Raw genomic sequence first — 18966 nt, 5'->3', positions numbered from 1 at the left:
ACCCCCATCAGGCGATTACTGGTGGTAAACCCACCAATGTTCTCTCATAACATAGGAAACATTTATTCAAACCTAAAATTTTCAGAATACAACGAACCAGTTCCACACATACAGCTGCATCCCTCACTCTGTCTTTTCTTACTGTACCTTGGATTAGTTTTAAGAAGTCCAGAAACCTGCTCTAACACTCACTAAATAGAGAATTAAGGACAAGATTAGAAGATCAGTCTGTGTTGGAATTTAGCCATGACTCTTAGTTCCTTCCTGATGAACCAACCAGAAAACATTATTTTTAAAACTGTTGTGCCTATTCCCTAAAGTGAAGAAAACAAGCTAATCATATATTGTATGGGAAGATGCCATGACCACTGCTACCTCTGAAAAAATACAACTAGGAGGCCCACTGGGAGCCCTGCAAGCTTTGTATCACATATTGCCCTAATTTCTTTGAGACACAGGACACCCTGCAGGAATTAAATTGACTCATTCAGAATTCCCAGGTCCAACATCATCCATTAACTACTTTTGCTTCCCGTTCAGCTCCATTTCTTTACAAGAATTTATACAGAGGTTTTTCTGGGCTATTAAGAAATCTAACTGGTGATGAACATTTTATATAATTTTCTGAGTCTACTTCATTCTACTTCCGAGACAATAAACTTCATTGCTCATTGAAACTGTAAGATCCATTAGTGGCTATTTAGATCTCCAATTAAATAAATGTCAGAGACATTGCTGAGAAGTTACCAGGAAAGTGTCTCCTAGTATAGAATTTAACCCATAACTTCTACTGCTACTAAGAACTTTTAAATATTAGAATGAAAAAGCCTCCAAATGTAATAATGTAATATCCAAGGATTACAGCATATCATGCCAGACTACTGTGTATTCATGACCTCTTATTAGATCTCTTTCCCAACTAGAAGATAAATGAAGTTCTTGAAACCTTGCTCCACAGGTCTATTATAAAACAGCAATACTCTCTTCCTTATCTTTTAAAAAAGACTACACATCCCTGAAAGAAGTAGTGGAAGCAAGAAAATGTTTAGAAATACAATTCTGACATCAGGCTCTGCAGTAAACTAACTTTGGCACCTATTATTAGAATACACTAAAATCTGGATTTTAATTTCTTCATCCTTTATCTCCAACTTGGAACCTTTTCCTGCCTCTTGTTTATCTGCAACTTTATCTCCTCCACTAATAACATCATGTGGATTGCTTAGTGCTTTTCCCCACTGTAAAACCTTCAGTAACCATGCTTATGTTTTAAAATATTAAAGTTACTAATTCCCTAAAAACATTTTAAACCAGAATGCATCAAGTCTTTTAGCTCTCTGTTTACTTATGTATCAATAGAGACATCTCTGCTTCTACAGTTATCAGTCTGGCAGTACAGCATAGTTTGAATACATTTTCTCTTTCAGAAGCTGTTTTTCACCCCCTTGCTCTCTCTGGGTGTCCCTGAAGAAACACCAAACATTGTAAAGCTACTCCATTAGCCCAGTCAATGTTACCAGCACTGCTTCATACTGAAACACAGCTCTTAAATGATGGGCAGTCATGTAATACTGAGTCACTGTACAGTGCTCAGGTTCCAAACTGCTGTGTCTTCTAAATGCTACCATCATTTTTTATTCAGTAGCTGTCTACAAACCCACTTACTACCATCAGGTGGGGAGCTCGGCAAGGAGTTAGAAGTACAGGAAGAGGCTGGAGTGACAAGGATGTTTTCCAGCTATAATGTGGTTCCTGCATCAAGAATACATCATTGTTTTTAGTTAAGCCATATGTCACTGACTTAACACCATTAATAACAACAGTAATTATGATAATAGCAACATGATACCATTCACCTTACCTGCCACATTTTACAGAAAAGAAAACTTGATATCAAGATCACAAGGTCACACACACAGCAGCAAAACTGGGATTTGAACCCAGGTCTGAATTTCAAAACCCTAATGTTACTTTCTACTTGAGCATCATTCTTCAGGCATTTGAAAGTTACCTGTCAATAAATAAGCCAAGGCCATTACTCGTATAGACACTTGAAGTCTATGTTAGGTTGCTCAACCACAGGGACAACAAAATACAAACTCAATCACCAACTGAAAGATTATAAATTGATACTATACTAAGCATACATAGTAAAATACCAATTTAGGCCAATCACAATCTCTTCCACCAAACCAAAACTAGTAACTACAACCAAAGTTACCAAAAGGAAGACTTAAACCAAATAGACCAGCAAAATTTTCAGTATTTGCCCCAAACATCCTAGCACATCTATAACGGATTATGGCAAAGGATAGTCTAGAATTTCAGCTTCTCTCTCACAATGACAGAACTCTCATCAAGAATAAGAAATTGGTTCCTAATGGCCAGCATAACTCCATCCTGGAACTCAGAAACCTTTCAACCCCCTCTGAAACTAAACTAAATCCCTACTCAGTACTCACTTGAGGGCTGAGAAAAGATCCATTTCATCTGTCATCTAACTGGTACACATACTCCTGCCCTAATCCCCAAATATTACATCAATCACACTGGTAATTATCAACTATGGAGCATTTATGCCAGGCACTATTTTGCTGATTTATCTTACCTCACACCATGAGCCCCTGGGACAACTATTCTCACTCCCAAATCACCAATGAAGAAACTGAAACTTTGAGGGGGTCACAAAGCTCAACAGGTCTAGAATTCAAATTTAGGCATGTCTGACCCAATATACTTAAACATTACCCTACACTGTTTCACTCTATTAAGTCAATAATTACGAGCACCTCCTGAGTCATGCATAGAGTTATGCTTAAGGGATACAAATAAGAAAGTTTGCAGTCTGAAAGTGAAGACAGCTAAAATGATAACAGACCCATATAAATATATACAATTTTGAACAAAGTGCTATGAAAAGAGAACAGAGAGCAATTAACTTTGTCTTAGAGAAGAGTTAAGGCAAGACTCCACAGATCTGGGGCGCCTGGGTGGCTCAGTGGGGTTAAGCCTCTGCCTTCAGCTCAGGTCATGATCTCGGAGTCCTGGGATGAGCCCCGCATCAGGCTCTCTGCTCAGCAGGGAGCCTGCTCCCCCTCCCACCCCCGTCTATCTCTCTACCTACTTGTGATCTGTCAAATAAATAAATAAAAATCTTTTTAAAAAATTAAAAAAAAAAAAAAAGAAGAAGACTCCACAGATCTGAGATCCAAACAATATGTAAGGCAGTGCCATCTAGGGAAAAGGAGCACCAGGAGATAATGTATTGTAGAAAAAAGAAAAATGGCTTGGTATCTTGGGTGTCTTATTTTCCATCATTAACAATCTATCTAACATTTATTTAACAGCCTGATTTCTCCTTCTCCCCATAACCATCTTGCTAATTTTCATTGGCAAATTTAAACCCAACTCCAAAGCCTGCTCCCCCCCCCCCAAAAAAAAAACCTATACGCACACACATACACTAAGATTTCCAAATGCTCCTAGGAAGAATAATATAGAGAAATATTAAAATACTCAGTAAAAGAGACTTAAAGTATTTGGCAATAAATTGCTAAAGAAAGCTAAAAATGGCTAAGGAACACCGCAAGAGGTGATGTCCCATTTCCAAACTAGTCTCAGTCACAAGACTTGGAAGAGCTGTACTGTATCAAGTGGCAAAACAAGGTCCTAAAGGATTTCTCTGTAAACAAGGATTCATCATAGCTCACTTTTTAATGGAATAGAACATTCAGGCCGAGTTATAGTTGTATCCCAGACCTATCTCAAAACTGTGTCACTTAACCTCTTTTTTCCTTTTATAAGCCAGTGAGTATCTACTTAACAAGGGAGCTAAAAGAATCATATACTGCTTTGTGTATGAATGCACTTCATAAAATAGTCAACTGTTCCACTAAAAAAAATAAATGAAAAGATTTTCACTGAACACCCCTTGTGTGTTGGAGATAGTAGAAAAGGATGACTAAGAAATAGTAGGATGGGGTCACCTGGGTGGCTTAGTGGGTTAAAGTCTCTGCCTTCGGCTCAGGTCATGGTCTCCTGGGATGTCCTGGGATGGAGCCCCACATTGGGCTCTCTGCTCAGCGGGGAGCCTGCTTCTCCCTCTCTCTGCCTGCCTCTCTGCCTCCTTGTGATCTCTGTCAAATGAATAAATAAATCTTAAAAAAAAAAAAAAAATAGTAGGATGTATAGCAACATTACTATCCTTAAGTATAACATAGTATAGAGGCTCCTGGATGGTTCAGTTGGTTAAGCATCTGACTGCTGATTTCAGCTTGGGTTATGATCTCAGTGTTGTGAGATCAAGGCCCATGTCAGACTACGCACTTGGCATGGAGTCAGCTTGTCCCTTTCCCTCTGCTCCTAAATGAATCTCTTAGCAAACATCAAACAACCTAAGTGGGATAAGGAGATTGGGGATCACAATTTCTTTTCAATCACACAGTAAAATAATCAGTAATGGAAACCAGTAAGAGAGAAAAATACTCTAATACTATCCACGTGTTTACCCAGTACCTAAAAAAATCACAACTTAAATCCCAAGAGATCAGATATCCTTTATGTTTAAAGCACAACAAATTACACATATCAACTTTTCTCTTCAGTAGAAAGACAGTATGTAAAACTAAACCATATTTTCCAGGGATAGAAAACATTTCCCTCCAAATTAAATAGTGAAGGCTTCCAAGACTACAAGAGCCTGAGCCACTTTGAATATACAGCCTTCATTCAGCTGCTTGGAGGGCCTATGGATTAGGCCCTCAGAATTCTGGACAGCCTGCAATCTGGGCACAGACTCATGTACACAGGCACCATAAACAAATCAAGATACCCCAAATGCAGTTCTGGAGGAGTGGAGAACATTTTGTAACGTTTGTAAAGTAAGTAATCAGCAGGGTAGGATAACTGACACAAATCACAGGAAAAAGTACTCTACAAGATTATTTTGAAGAGAAACTCAACTACTTTCTAAGTTTCCTACTACACAGATAAAGATACAAATTGAAATGTTAATTCTCAGTTTTAGTCCCACCATATCTAAAAATAATAGCATGAATGCACTTCCCATATATAAATTCCCTTTATATCATAATCATATAATACATTTTATACTCAACTCATTCCTCTGTCTTCTAAACTCATTCCCCCTTCTCCACCCCATATTCACTACTTGATCAAACAACCATATTTCCCAACATTCACTGAACTCCTCAAAAAAGTCTGGGTGGCTCAGTGGGTTGAGCTGCTGCCTTCGGCTCGGGTCATGATCTCGGGGTCCCGGGATCGAGTCCCGCATCGGGCTCTCTGCTTGGCGGGGAGCCTGCTTCCTCCTCTCTCTCTCTGCCTCTCTCTCTGCCTGTCTCTCTGCCTACTTGTGATCTCTGTCTGTCAAATAAATAAATAAAACCTAAAAAAAAAAAAAAGTCTCTGACAACAAATCCCCCTTTGCCCTACACATCTGGTTCAACCACTGAACTGCACCCACTGGCAGCCCCTGGGTGGCTCAGTAGTTAAGTGTCTGCCTTGAGCTCGGGTCACAGTCCCAGGGTAGAGGGATGAAGCCCTGCACTGGGCTCCCCGCTCGGTGGGAAGCTTAATTCTCCCTCTCCCACTCCCCCTGCTTGTGCTCCCTCTCTCGCTGTGTCTCCCTCTACCAAATAAATAAATAAAATCTTTAAAAAAAATTTTTTTAATTGCACCTATTCTACTTCCATAATAAAGCTGTCTTTTCCTTACTCCTTAACTCAGTATCTCTCAATCAGATCTTTGTAATAGCCTTGTGACCAAGCTCCTTTTCACTGGTCTCTTTATTGATAACTAAATTCATCCTCTGAAAAACAGGTCTTACTTCATTCCCTCAAACAAAATTCTTCAATGGCTCCCCATGCATACTGATTTACTTTTGCAGTCTTTTGTTTTCTCCCTCATGCAATTACATGTAATACAACAAATTTCTTTCCCTCAATTGTGTCCTTCCTACTCCCACTGTTCCTTCTTGAACATCTTTTCTTCCCTCCATAATACTGGAAGCTGCACAAGGGAAGGAACCATGCCTGTTTTGTTCCTCACTATATCTATGCCACCTAGAACACTATATCAAATACTCACTGAATAAAGGAAAACCACTCTACTCTCAAAGTTCACTTAAGGGCACCTGGATGGCTCAGTTGGTTAAGCCATCTGCCTTTGGCTCAAGTTATGATCTCAGGTTCCTGGGATCAAGCGCATAGGGTCTTTGCTCAGCAGGGAGTCTGTTTCTCCCTCTCACTTTCTCTTCGTGCTTTCTCTTTCAAATAAATAAAATCTATTAAAAAAAAAAAAAAAAGGCAGTTCACTTTAGTGGCCACTCCCACCAAGGTCCTACTAAACTGCCTTTCTAAAATACCTGCAATGTCTTAGTCAAGTGAGGGTAGCATTTTGTGCCAATCTTAAGGCACTTAGTATTTGTATCCTATACATACATGGCTAATATGAAGCACATATTCTACGACAAACAACTTTGTCTGGTACATTTAGGAACCATCTATCACAAAAGCTTGTACAGAGTTTAAGTATACATAAATACACTTTGTTGTTATATTCATTCATTCACTCAATATTTACAGAGCTTATTACATGCAGGGCATAGTGCTTTGCACTAAAATGCAGTACTGAAAAAAGGACAAAGCTCTGCCCCTATGGAACTTACATTCATAATAAAGACAAAGGTAATAAACAAGCAAATTTCTTAAGGCAGCAAGTACGATGAAAATTACAGTGGAGATGGTATGATCAATCCTAACTTGGGAAGACACATCCAAGAGACAGGATGAAAGAAGTATGTAAAGGTTAAAACTGGTCAAACTGGCCCACATTCAGACACGCTCAAGAAAATTACAAAAACAAAGTTTTGGGCACAAACATTTTAATCACTCAGTAATGGAAAATAATGTCTGCAACCAAAATATACATATGCTGATTAATTAAAGCCTACTAACATCCATTTCATTTAACTTTTTTGGGAAAAGGATAGAGGTTGGGTCCCTGGATTGAGAAGAAGGGGATCAAAAGTTCCATGTTGGGGCTCCTGGATGGCTCAGTAGGTTAAGCATTTGCCTTCAGCTTGAGTCACAATCCCAGGGTCCTGGGATTGAAGCCCCATATCCGCAGAGAGTCTGCTTCTCTGCTCCTCCCTGCTCCCGGCCCATGCTCACTCTCTCTCTCTCAGATGAATAAAATCTTAATAAATAAAATTTTAAAAGCAAATACAAGTTCCACCTTGAACTTACTGAACTTGAGTTGCCTTTTAGCCATCAAAGTAGGTAAGTCAAAGAGACTACATGAAATCACTCAGAAGGTACAACATGATCCTGCCACGACTGCATATACTGTACATTATGTTAGGTGAAAAAAGTCAGAAAAAGAAAAACACTTACATGTGAAATCTTTAAAAAAACAACAAAAAAAGTAGTACTCAGAGAACAGACTGATAGCTGCCAGAGGCAGGACGTAAAGGATGGTGGCAGAAGAAATAGGTGAAGGATACCAAAAGGTACAACCTTCCAATTACAAAATAAATAAGAGGTAATGTACAGCATGGTGACTTTAGGTAATAATACTATACTGTATATTTCAAAGTTGCTAAGAAGTAAATCTTAATAGTTGTCATCACGAGTTTAAAAAAAATTATAACTATGCATGGTGATGGATGTTAACTAGACTGTGAGGATCATTTTGCAATATATACAAATATGCAGTCATTATGTTATACACCTAAAATTATTATCATACGTTAATTTATCTCAATAGCAAAAAAAGCATATATTTTTGTATATTTAAAACGACAGAGAGAAAATAGGAAGGATATACAACTTAATATTAATAGTCATTAAATCCAAATGGTATTAAAAAATGATTTTTTGTTTGCATATCTATTTTTTTTATTTGACAGAGATCACAAGTAGGCAGAGAGGCAGGCAGGGGGGATATACTCTTTTTTAAAACAATATGGATTATCTTATTCTTTTTAAGAAACAAATGTTTTTAAGTTTTTAAATTCAGCCACTGAATGAAGAAAATAGTAAGATCAAAATAAAGAAACCAAAAGCCAGGAGTGAAAACAGTTAGATTTTAGAGGCAGAAAAATTGGGTTTCTTCCATTTCCTAGTTTTTCCTCTGATAAGAACTATTTAAAAATAATGAAGTCCATATACTTGTATTCAAACTTTTTCCATAGAAAAACGTGCTGGCAAGAAAAAGTAGGTCTAGTGATCAATGTCTAAACCAGACCTCAACCCACCTTCACAGAGGAAATTCTGACAAAAGCTCTTTCTGGTCTAGCCTGCATACAGTCTCAAGTGTACTCAAGTAGTACACTTCTCATCTCAGAGAGGATGGGCTACCACACACACAGTATACTTACTGCCTGCTGGGGCTCGCAAATTTATGGCAGTCAACAGTGATTAAACCTACTCTAATCTTAAATCTTGGTTTAAAAACTAAAACAGGAAAATGGACACCAAAGTTTTGGTCTTATCCAAATTTAAAATTACAATCTAAGCATACACGTGTACAGGTCACCTAAATTCTAGAGGGCAGGTAGTGCTGCCAAGGGCCACTCTTTTCTTCTTGTAGGGATCAGTCTATCTTTCTACCTTTTACTGTGAAGCAACATTCTTAATTCTCATTCTTAACACTATGTACGCTTTGCATACTGAAATATGAAAACGGATATGTGGGTTCATAAAAACATTTTTCTTAATGTTATATTGTGAAAATAAGTCTATTCGAAAATATATTTGAGCACCTAGTATGTGTCAGGCACGTTTCAGGGTAATGGAATGTTATCGGTGAACAACGCAACAAAAAACCTTGCCCTCAAGAAGAGCACACTACAGTAATCTATCTAGCAGCTACCATTTATGAAGCACTTCCATATTACTTGCCTTGTTTTGAACACTGTTCAGAATGTTTTACCAGTATTAACTCAAAACAACTCTTTGAGGTAGAAACTACTATTATTCCCATTTTACATGTAAGGAAACAGACACTAAGGAGTTAAAAGCTTGCCAAAAATAAGACAAGTCAAAGAAGAAGAGTCAACATTTGAACCTCAATAGTCTGGCTCTCAGTTCCTAACCTCTATGCCATTTACCTCATGTAGCCACTTAAACATATTCCAAATAAACTCATTCATACCATGTTCATATGCCAACAAATTAAGGCTCAAAATACATTCTTAGAGTAATACTACTTAGGTAGAGCTAAAGTAATTATTATCAAGTAAATCTGTAAAAAGACATTTTTAGGATCATTTTGCCAGTCATCATCCAAGTTTTTTTTTTTAAATAACAAATGATTCTTTTTCTAACTCCGCTTAGATGGAAAAGCTTCAATTTTCAAGTAGAAATGTCACTACTTAGATACCTGAAACCTAAAATTATTTTGTCAGTATTACAATTTTTTTAAAAAATACAGTATTTTTAAAGATGATTTTAAAATGAACCCTAAAGCTGTGATTTTTTTAAATATAAAAGAAATTTCCTTTTGGAATATGAAATAAGAATATTATTCTACTGTAAGAAACTAGACAAACTGAAATCGGATCCAAATACAAGACCCAATGTCTAATTTAAGAAACAGTGTAACCTTTAAAAAAAAAAAATAGCACAACAGAATGTAAGCCTTGTGGTTTTGACTTTGAAGAAAGAAATTAACTCAAATTATCCCATTAGAGATTCCAATTTTGGTTTGTCACATCCCAGAAAAACTAAATGCCTTAAATTATCATTCAATTTTGAACATTCAGCAAATAGGTTAATAATTTTTTTCTTAGTTTTTTCCTATATGAGCACAAAAGACAAGAATCAACTTTTATAATTATAAATGATATTCAAATTATTAATTTAAAAAATTCATATGCTATAGCCTCAAAAATGGTCTACTTGGCAAACATTCTTTTCCTTTTTGTTTTTTTGTTTTTTTTTTTTAAGAGAGAGACAGGTGGTAGAATAGAAAGGCAGAGAGGGGGAGAGAGAGAAAATCTTAAACAGGCTCCAAACCCAGCACAGAGCCAATAAGGACTGAATCTCATGACCCTGAGATCATGACCTGAGTCAAAATCAAAAGTCGGATGTTTAACCAACTGAGCTATCCACGCATCCTTACTTGGCAAACTTTCTGAGATTCTGATATAGAAAAGAATATTTTCTAATACACCACCCCCACCCCTGGAAGAAAAGCAGCATCACACTATAAAAGGACAAGATTAGGTAAGGACTGCATGGAAATATGCCAGATTCCTGGAATACAAATCTTAATGCAATCCACCATTAAGTTTAAAACAAATCAGATCCAGATAGCTAAAGAGGATAAGCTGCATTTATATGACTTGCCAGCAAAATCCAATAAAAAAGAGAATTGAGAAAGGCATTATGTTCTCTATAGTCCCAGTCTTAGTAGTTGCTGAAACATAGGTACGTCTTTAAACATTAAACAGAGGCAGAGCAATTACCTAATAGAATAGTTTAAAAATACTGCTGGTTTACTTATCAACAAAACTAAGTATGTTTTGCCCTAAAAATAACAAGGGGCAAGTGCTTAGCTGACGTCCAACCTTATATATGAAATCTGTTAGGAGGACATTCTCAAGTAAGAGTGCATACTTTACTTTCTGAAAAGCAGTTTGGCTGTTTGACATGCAATATGTTCCTATCTTCTGACCTAGTGATGTAACTCTGGAACTCATCCTTAGGAAATACAGAACACACTGATGTACACTAACAAAACACAAAATTACTCAAAAGTCCAATAATGAGGAAATGATCAAAAATATTATGGTACAGCCACGAGATATGCCATAACAATAAATTATAAAGGCATTAAAATGGTTTTACACACAGAAAAATATATACACCATAATTAAAACAAACTAGGTATCATGTCAAAACTTTTAAAAAGTGTTTGGAGGGGCGCCTGGGTGGCTCGGTGGGTTAAAGCCTCCGCCTTCGGCTCAGGTCATGATCTCAGGGTCCTGGGATCGAGCCCCGCATCAGGCTCTCTGCTCAGCGGGGAGCCTGCTTCCTCCTCTCTCTCTGCCTGCCTCTCAGCCTACTTGTAATCTCTGCCTGTCAAATAAATAAATAAAATCTTTAAAAAAAAAAAAAAGGTGTTTGGATATATCCATTAAAAAAAAGAAGAATAGATAGATAGATACATAGATAGATAAATCGGGGCAGCGCCTGGGTGGCTCAGTTAGTTAAGTGTCTGCCTTTGGCTCAGCTAATGAGATTTTTTTTAGGATCCTGGGCTGGAGCCTCCTGTATGCTTCTCCCCCCTTCACCCCCCCCTTGCTCTCTCTCAAAACAAATATATAAATAAAAAATTTTTTTAAATAATAATAAAGACAAAAAGGAAATACTTTGAAATACTGACAACAGGTAACGCTGGATAGTGAAGACAGGTTTCTTCTACTTTAGGGATGCCTGGGTAGCTCAGTCATTAAACATCTACCTTCAGCTCAGGGCATGATCCCATGATCCTGGGATGAGCCCCGCATCCAGCTCCCTGCTTGGCAGGAAGCCTGCTTCTCCCTCTCTCACTCCCCCTGCCTGTGTTCCCTCTCTCACTGAGTCTCTCTCTGTCAAATAAATAAATAAAATCTTTTAAAAAAGAAAGTTTTCTCTACTTTATACTATCCTTTTCAAATTTCTACTAATGACCCTGTCTTATTTTGATAATCAGGAAAAAAATCTAAAAATAATATTTAAGTAACTAGTTTTTATAGGAGCAATGCATTTTGTATCCATGTTCAGTGATAATCCACTTTATCTCTGAGAAGGTTAAAAAGAGCTTTAAGTTGTGAGATAGCTAAGTCAGTAATTTAAAATGGATTATTGCACTATAACAACTTCTTAATGAGAACATTTGACTTTTGATATTCTACACCTGCATGGAAAAAATAATGGGAATAGGGAAGAGGGTAAAGAACTTGGAAGAGAAGCTCCTTGGCAAGATGCCTCATGTGCTATAATTCCAAACGTGAATTTGAAGACCACCTCACTGGAAGGCTACTTTCTACAATAAAATTACAAACATACTAACCTGTAGACTTGAGCCACATTACGGTTTCTTTAAAAACTATTTTCCCCATTCTTACTCCAGAGTAATTAAGTAATAAACATTCTGATCAAACCCAGAATTATTTCTGCTTTTTAAAGAAAATAAACATAACTCAGTAACTCAACAATGCCTGTTAGCCAATTATTTAAACGTCCAAACATAATATAATTTATATACACATCTTTATACTTTATATAATCATTCTTTCCCCTTAATTCATGTCCTCATATATACACAGAAAGATATACACACACAAACACACACACACAAAGTCCTCAAATGTTAATCAACATGCTTATGATGCCTGTGTTTAAAATGTTATCTAGATTCATAACAAGAGTATATTTATGAACAAACATATTTTTTAAAAAGTTTTTTTAAAAGATTAAAGTCTCCTAATCTACAGCTCTATGATCCTAATCTCAGCTAGACTTCACAGAGGTAGACCAGAAAATTAGAAAGTGAACTAGCCCCTAAGTTCTAATTTTATCTCTGCTACTAGTTAGCTGTCTTACAAATTTCACTTACTTTTCGGGATTCTCCAGCTACACCTATTAAAAGGGAGTAAAATTAGACCAATTTAATTAAAGTTTCTACAAACTCTGAAAAACTGATTCTGGGGCACCTAGGTGGCTCAATCGTTTGAGCATCTGACTCTCGGTTTTGCCTAAAGTCATAATCTCAGGGTCCTGGGACCCAACCCCAGGGGAGCTTCACGCTCAGCAGGGAGTCAGTTTTAAATTCTCTTCTTTTGCCCCTCCCCCACACACGCTAAAGAGCCTGTGCTCTCTCCCTCCCTCTCCCTAAAATAAACAATCTTAAAAAAAAAAAAAAAGATTCTAGGTTCAAATTTCTACTATTGTTCCAAATACTTCCTTTTCCTAATTCTCAGCAGTAATAAACTTTTCCTTGGATTAACCAATTTTGTATCCATACTTCACAAAAATGTAAACTTTTACACTATTCATTTCTAAAACACACTCTATCTATAAAAGTTAGCCTATAACACTTTGGTAAATACTATTAAACATTTCTTAGGAATTCCTGTAACCCATGTAAGAGTCTCTGCTAAAGATTACTCAACATACATTACACATATAGGACACATGATTTATTACGCAATAACTGCCATAATACTTAGCAATAAGCAATAATATTTCATTCCCTAACGTTAATGACAAAATTAAAGACTAGAGTTTTTTAATGTTCAAAACAAAGACAACACTCTGTATGTTCAGGGTGTCTATGTAAAAATATTAGATAAAATCAAGTATCATTCCATTTTTGAAACAACAAGAATATGAATTTTAGGAATGAACCTCTCTGTTAATAAAATGCCTAATTTCAGAATGAGCCAAACCGTACAAAATAATGCAGCTTCACAAACCTTTTGAGTGAGTTAAATGACATTTCTGAAATTTTTCTTAACTTTTATTTTTTTTTAAGATTTTATTTATTTATTTGACAGAGAGAGATCACAAGTAGGCAGAGAGGCAGGCAGAGAGAGAGAGGAGGAAGCAGGCTCCCTGCTGAGCAGAGAGCCCGATGCGGAACTCGATCCCAGGACCCTGAGATCATGACCTGAGCTGAAGGCAGCAGCTTAACCCACTGGGCCACCCAGGCGCCCTTTTCTTAACTTTTAAAGCAGAAGATAAAGAAAGCCGCATTTTATGCAAAAAGTCAACTTTTACCAAAAGAAAACTGGCATTCATGAGGCTTTTCATACTGGGCAAGCTACTTTCTCAAGAGACACAAAGTACTCAAACCATCGGTGTTTGAGTCTACAAATCAAATATTTTATACAAAATACAAAGAATAGTTCGGTTATTTTTTTCAAATATAAGGCTAAATTTACTATTTTGGAAATATTGTTTTTATCTAAAAGTCTGTAAAAATTACTAACCTTTTCCTTGTCCTCAATATTTTCTTAATAATCACAGATTTAAGTTAGAGTCTGAGTTTTGTTTTTTTTTTTTAAAGGTATGAAATCGGGGCGCCTGGGTGGCTCAGTGGGTTAAAGCCTCTGCCTTCAGCTCAGGTCTCGATCCCAGTGTCCTGGAATCAAGCCCCACATCCGGCTCTCTGCTCAGCAGGAAGCCTGCTTCCTCCTCTCTCTGCCTGCCTCTCTGCCTACTTGTGATCTCTGCCTGTCAAATAAAGAAATAAAATACTTTTTAAAAAAAGGTATAAAATTTACAGAGGTTTCTTTTTTCTCAGCATCTTTTTTTTTTTTTTTAAAGATTTTATTTATTTATTTGACAGAGAGAGATTACAAGTAGGCAGAGAAGCAGGCAGAGAGAGAGAGGAGGAAGCAGGCTCCCTGCTGAGCAGAGAGCCCGATGCGGGACTCGATCCCAGGACCCTGAGATCATGACCTGAGCTGAAGGCAGCGGCTTAACCCACTGAGCCACCCAGGCGCCCTTTTCTCAGCATCTTAAATGCTACAACCAACTACAGTCCAGATTTTTTTCTAAGCCAAACCTATCCACATCATAATTCAAAATGAACTGTTTAATTAAAAAAAAATAATGGAACCACAAGTTAGTTCACTTGGAAGTCAAAAGGTTTCCAGAAGCTCTGCTGTTAAAATAATCTAATACAATATTTTTTAATGGGGGGGGTGTGCATGATGTGATTATTTGCTACAATCCACAAATCCACTACTGGAAGCCACATTTAGATAAATCAGTTTCAAGGAAGGAAATGACCCCAGCTAATGACCTTCTGAATATTGTTTAAAACACTGTGTCTGCATTAAAGAAGTGTATCTGCTACAAATAACAGCACCACTTACCTAGTCCCTTCTATGGGGAGCATGGTGCTAGTCACTTAACATCCGTCATTTCATTTACTGCCCAGAACAACTCTTTAACAAACCTATTATCATCTCTATTTAATAGATGAGAAAAACAAGGACTGAAAGAGGATACAAAGCTGCTAAGTGGCAGAGCCAGAATGCAAACCCACAGTTCCTTGACTTGAAAGTTCTTGTTCACATTAAGCTAAACCATCTATGAAAAATACAGTAAGCATGATTTTCAGGCTTATGTCTTTACAAGCTCTTCAAAGATGTACTGAACTTTTTCAGGTTTCCCAAGCATAACTACTCTGCAACAAATACAACAATTAATTGTAGTAATGCACCTACATGTACACTGTGTATTAATTGAGTCTCGTCAAAAGGATAGGGTTCTAAGGAGACTCCAATTCTTTTTTTTTTTTTAAGATTTTATTTATTTATTTGACATAGAGAGAGCACAAGCAGGCAGAATGGCAGGCACAGAGAGAGGAAGGGAAGCAGGCTCCCTGCAGAGCAGAGAGTCAGATGTGGGGCTCAATCCCAGGACCCCAGGATCATGACCTGAGGTGAAGGCAGAGGCTTTAACCCTATGAGCCACCCAGTTGCCCCAGGAGACTTCAATACTTATCTGAAAGGAAAACCAGAAAATCTACAATTAACTGAGATCTTATCTTTTCTGTATGGTATAAAAACTCTAGTACAGGGGCACCTGGGTGGCTCAGACAGTTAAGCATCTGCCTTAGGCTCAGGTCATGATCCAAGGGTCTTGGGGTTGAGTCCTGCATCAGGCTCCCTGCTCATCCCGAGTCTGCTTCTCCCTCTCCCCCTACCTCTACCTCTACCCCCTGCTTGCACTCGCTCTCTCTCACATGCTCTCAAATAAATATTTAAAATAAATAAAAGCTCTAGCATGGGTATTTAGCTAAAATCTTTTAAATTAGTTTTAGTGCTATCATATACTTTCCACTCAACCTGTTGCAAAGATAGTTATCTCGAGCCAAAAACATATCACAAAAGGAGCCAAACACATAGATAAATTTTCTTTTACACTTATATGCAATGTTCCTCAAAGGAAGTCTGGATCTCTGCTAATCTTTTTCTTCAAGTCTTACTCACTCTGCTGCTCCATTACTGCAGGACTAAGAGTCACACGTTACCTATTTTCTCCCACAAAGGAGCTGTGTTTGAATCATTCCTGTAACCAAACCAGTTGGGCAACTCGTCTATTAAATAAGGATTCCAACCATTACCTAAAAGATGGAAGGACTGCTGCCATCTCTCAGAACAGTTCTGAAGCTTATCCCTGACAAGTACAAGCACCTATCAGCTAAAAGTGAGTCACATCAACTCCCTGCCTCTAAATTAAGATTGAAGAGAATCTTTTCCTCTCTTATTCCTTCCCCAGCTAACCACCCAAGCAAAATTTAATAATCATCCTTCCACTCAATCACTGGGGAATAAACACCACATGTATACAGGTTCCCAGGGCAATTTCCCCGCTAGAAACCCATTTCCTGGGCCTGGAACAGACTATGTTCCTGCCCAGTCTCTTGCCCACCCTCCCTTTCAAGGAAAAATCACCCTCACAAAAGATCAACCCTTCTTCCTTTTCCAAGGAAGCTGAGTGACTACAGATCCATCTTTTCCGACTCCTGGCTCTGAAAAAGCAGAAACCCCTAACTGCCTGGCTAAACAAATGCTGAGGGCTACAGCGAACTGGACTGGCTGGAAGGGTTTCTCCCCAGTTTCTACCAGCGAGACCAGCAGCAATAAACTTGATTCCCCGCCCCCCACAGGGGAACGACTGAAACCTAGTAACTAAATTACAGGGAACATACTGCCCACGGAATCCGACAGCCCACACGGGTCTCCTGCTTTCCTCACGATGGGGCTCTCCGTCCGGAGTGGCTACTTGAGGGACGCTCTGGAGTCTCACGCGTCCTCACAGGACCGAGGGACAGCCTGCCAAATCCCACCCTTCGGGGAACTGACAGGCGTTAACCCTGCAGGTACCCCCACAGACCAAATCCAAAGGAAACTCAATCCTTAAAACCGCGACAAGGCCGATTTTACCCCTTCCAAGCTCGGCCGCGCTGAGAACCTAGCTTTCGGTAGAAGGTGACTAAATAGAATTAACCCTTAGACTGCCGATCCAGTGCTACCCCTCGGTCACCAACACGCGGGAACTCCAAACCTCGGCCCCCGCGGGGGTGACAGGAACGGCTTGCCTCCTCCCCTCGTCCCACTCTCATTAGCCCCACCGCGCTGAGCGCAGCCCCGGCCCGGGCCTTCGGGCAAGAGCCGGGCGGGCGGGACTCGCGGGCTGCGGCGCCCCGGGCGGGTGAGCGGGCGGCACTCACCGCGATGACATTGACGAAGGTGGTCTTGCCGGAGTACTGCAGCCCCACCAGCGTCAGCTCCATCTCCTCCTTCCAGAAGAGCGAGCGAAACCAGTCCAGCAGGCGGGAGATGAGCGCCAACATGATGGCGGCCGGGAGGGAGAAGGAACGGACGGGCGGGAAGACGGCAGCAGCGACGGCACCCACACGAGCGGGCCTCAGCCCCGACCCCTCAACGGCTCCTCGGGGCCGCGGCGCACCACTGGCGGACACAGGCGGGCGGCGGCGGCCGAAGCCAGGAAGCCGAGCGGGTCATATGACTCGCCCTACCCCACACGCTCGTCCGCGCGCCACCACCGGCACACACGGCAAGAGCGACGTGGCCTGTCCGGCCAGGTGCGTCGGCCGCCTGCAGCGCCACCTGCTGGAGCCTCCCTGCAGCACCGGCGCCGGGGAGCTGTCCCTGGGATCCCTACCACCCCTCCCTTACTCATTAACGTTGATTAGCTAGCTCATCGTTCTTTCTACAGTTGTTTATTGACAGTCGGCTCTATGCGGAAAATCTTCAAGACTCTGGGAGATTGAGCATGGAATAAAGATCCCTTCCTACATTTTTGGTATTAGCAAAAGCAGGAGAGCCACAAATGTTTATCAAGCAGAAACTGATTTAAAAAATCAGTGTAGCCCCCAAAGGGAATATTATGCAGCTATAAAAACAAATAAGGAAATTCTCTATGAACTGAATGAAATGATGTCCTGGAAATGTTTTCAAGGACTGTAAATGCTATGTACATATATACAAGTATGTATTGTATTTGCAAAAAAAAATCATAGAAGACCAATAAAAACGGTTTCTTATGAGCTAGAAGAAACTGAATGGCCAGAGACAGGAATGGGAATAAGACTTCTCTAGGTAGCTTTTTGTTTGTTTGTTTGTTTGTTTTTTAAAGATTTTATTTATTTATTTGACAGACAGAGATCACAAGTAGGCAGAGAGGCAGGCAGAGAGAGAGGAAGGGAAGCAGGCCCCCCGCTGAGCAGAGAGCCCGATGCCGGGCTCAATCCCAGGACCCCAGGATCATGACCTGAGCCAAAGGCAGAGGCTTTAACCCACTGAGCCACCCAGGCACCCCACAAATAAATAAAATATTTGTTTAAAAAGTTTTTTTTTTAAGTGAACTTTCGTAGTTCCATGGAGAATTAGCTATGGAAAGGCATTATGGGTTGAATTGTGTCCCTCCAGAAGATATGTTGGAATCCTAGACCCTAATACCTCCAAATGTGACCTTGTTTGGAAATAAGGCCATTGCAGACATAATCAGTGAAGATGGTCATACTGGAGTAGAGTGGGCTTTTAATCCAAAACAACTGGTGTCCTTATAAGAATAGCAGAAGATACACAGTCACGGGAGATAAGACCATGTGATGATAGAGGCAGACACTAAAGTATGCAGCTGCAAGCCACAGAACACCAAGGACTAGCCAGCAAGGCACCAAAAGCTAGTGATGAGGGAGCAGAAGGCAAAGCACAAGCTAACACCTTCCCCCGCCCGCCCACTCCTGGGTGGGACTTGTATGATATTCTTCCAGGAACCTCCCAATTAAATGCTAATATATCTTGCTAGAAGGGACTACAACCTTAACTTGACAATGGCAAGACCTCTGGTATCTTGTAGGTATCTTGCAAGCTGGGCCCCTTTAGCATATAAAACTACTTTTTTTTAAATT

The 18966-nt window shown here is 39.4% G+C and overlaps 1 protein-coding gene across 1 annotated transcript in view; it reads right to left on the bottom strand.

Annotated features, from left to right (window-relative positions):
* The window catches only part of ARL8B (ADP ribosylation factor like GTPase 8B), a 50403-nt gene extending 32796 nt beyond the window's left edge, over positions 1 to 17607 (bottom strand). Inside the window, 2 exon segments of the mRNA XM_032325873.1 lie at positions 17260 to 17433; positions 17435 to 17607. Of these exon segments, the coding sequence (XP_032181764.1) occupies positions 17260 to 17433; positions 17435 to 17554 (294 nt within the window). The 5' untranslated portion in view covers positions 17555 to 17607.
* Between the last annotated feature and the right edge of the window lie 1359 nt (positions 17608 to 18966).

Source organism: Mustela erminea, chromosome 1, assembly GCF_009829155.1.
Source record: "Mustela erminea isolate mMusErm1 chromosome 1, mMusErm1.Pri, whole genome shotgun sequence".
NCBI lineage: Eukaryota > Metazoa > Chordata > Mammalia > Carnivora > Mustelidae > Mustela > Mustela erminea.
Note: the sequence above shows the minus strand (reverse complement) of the source record. Positions and strands in the feature narration are given on the sequence as shown.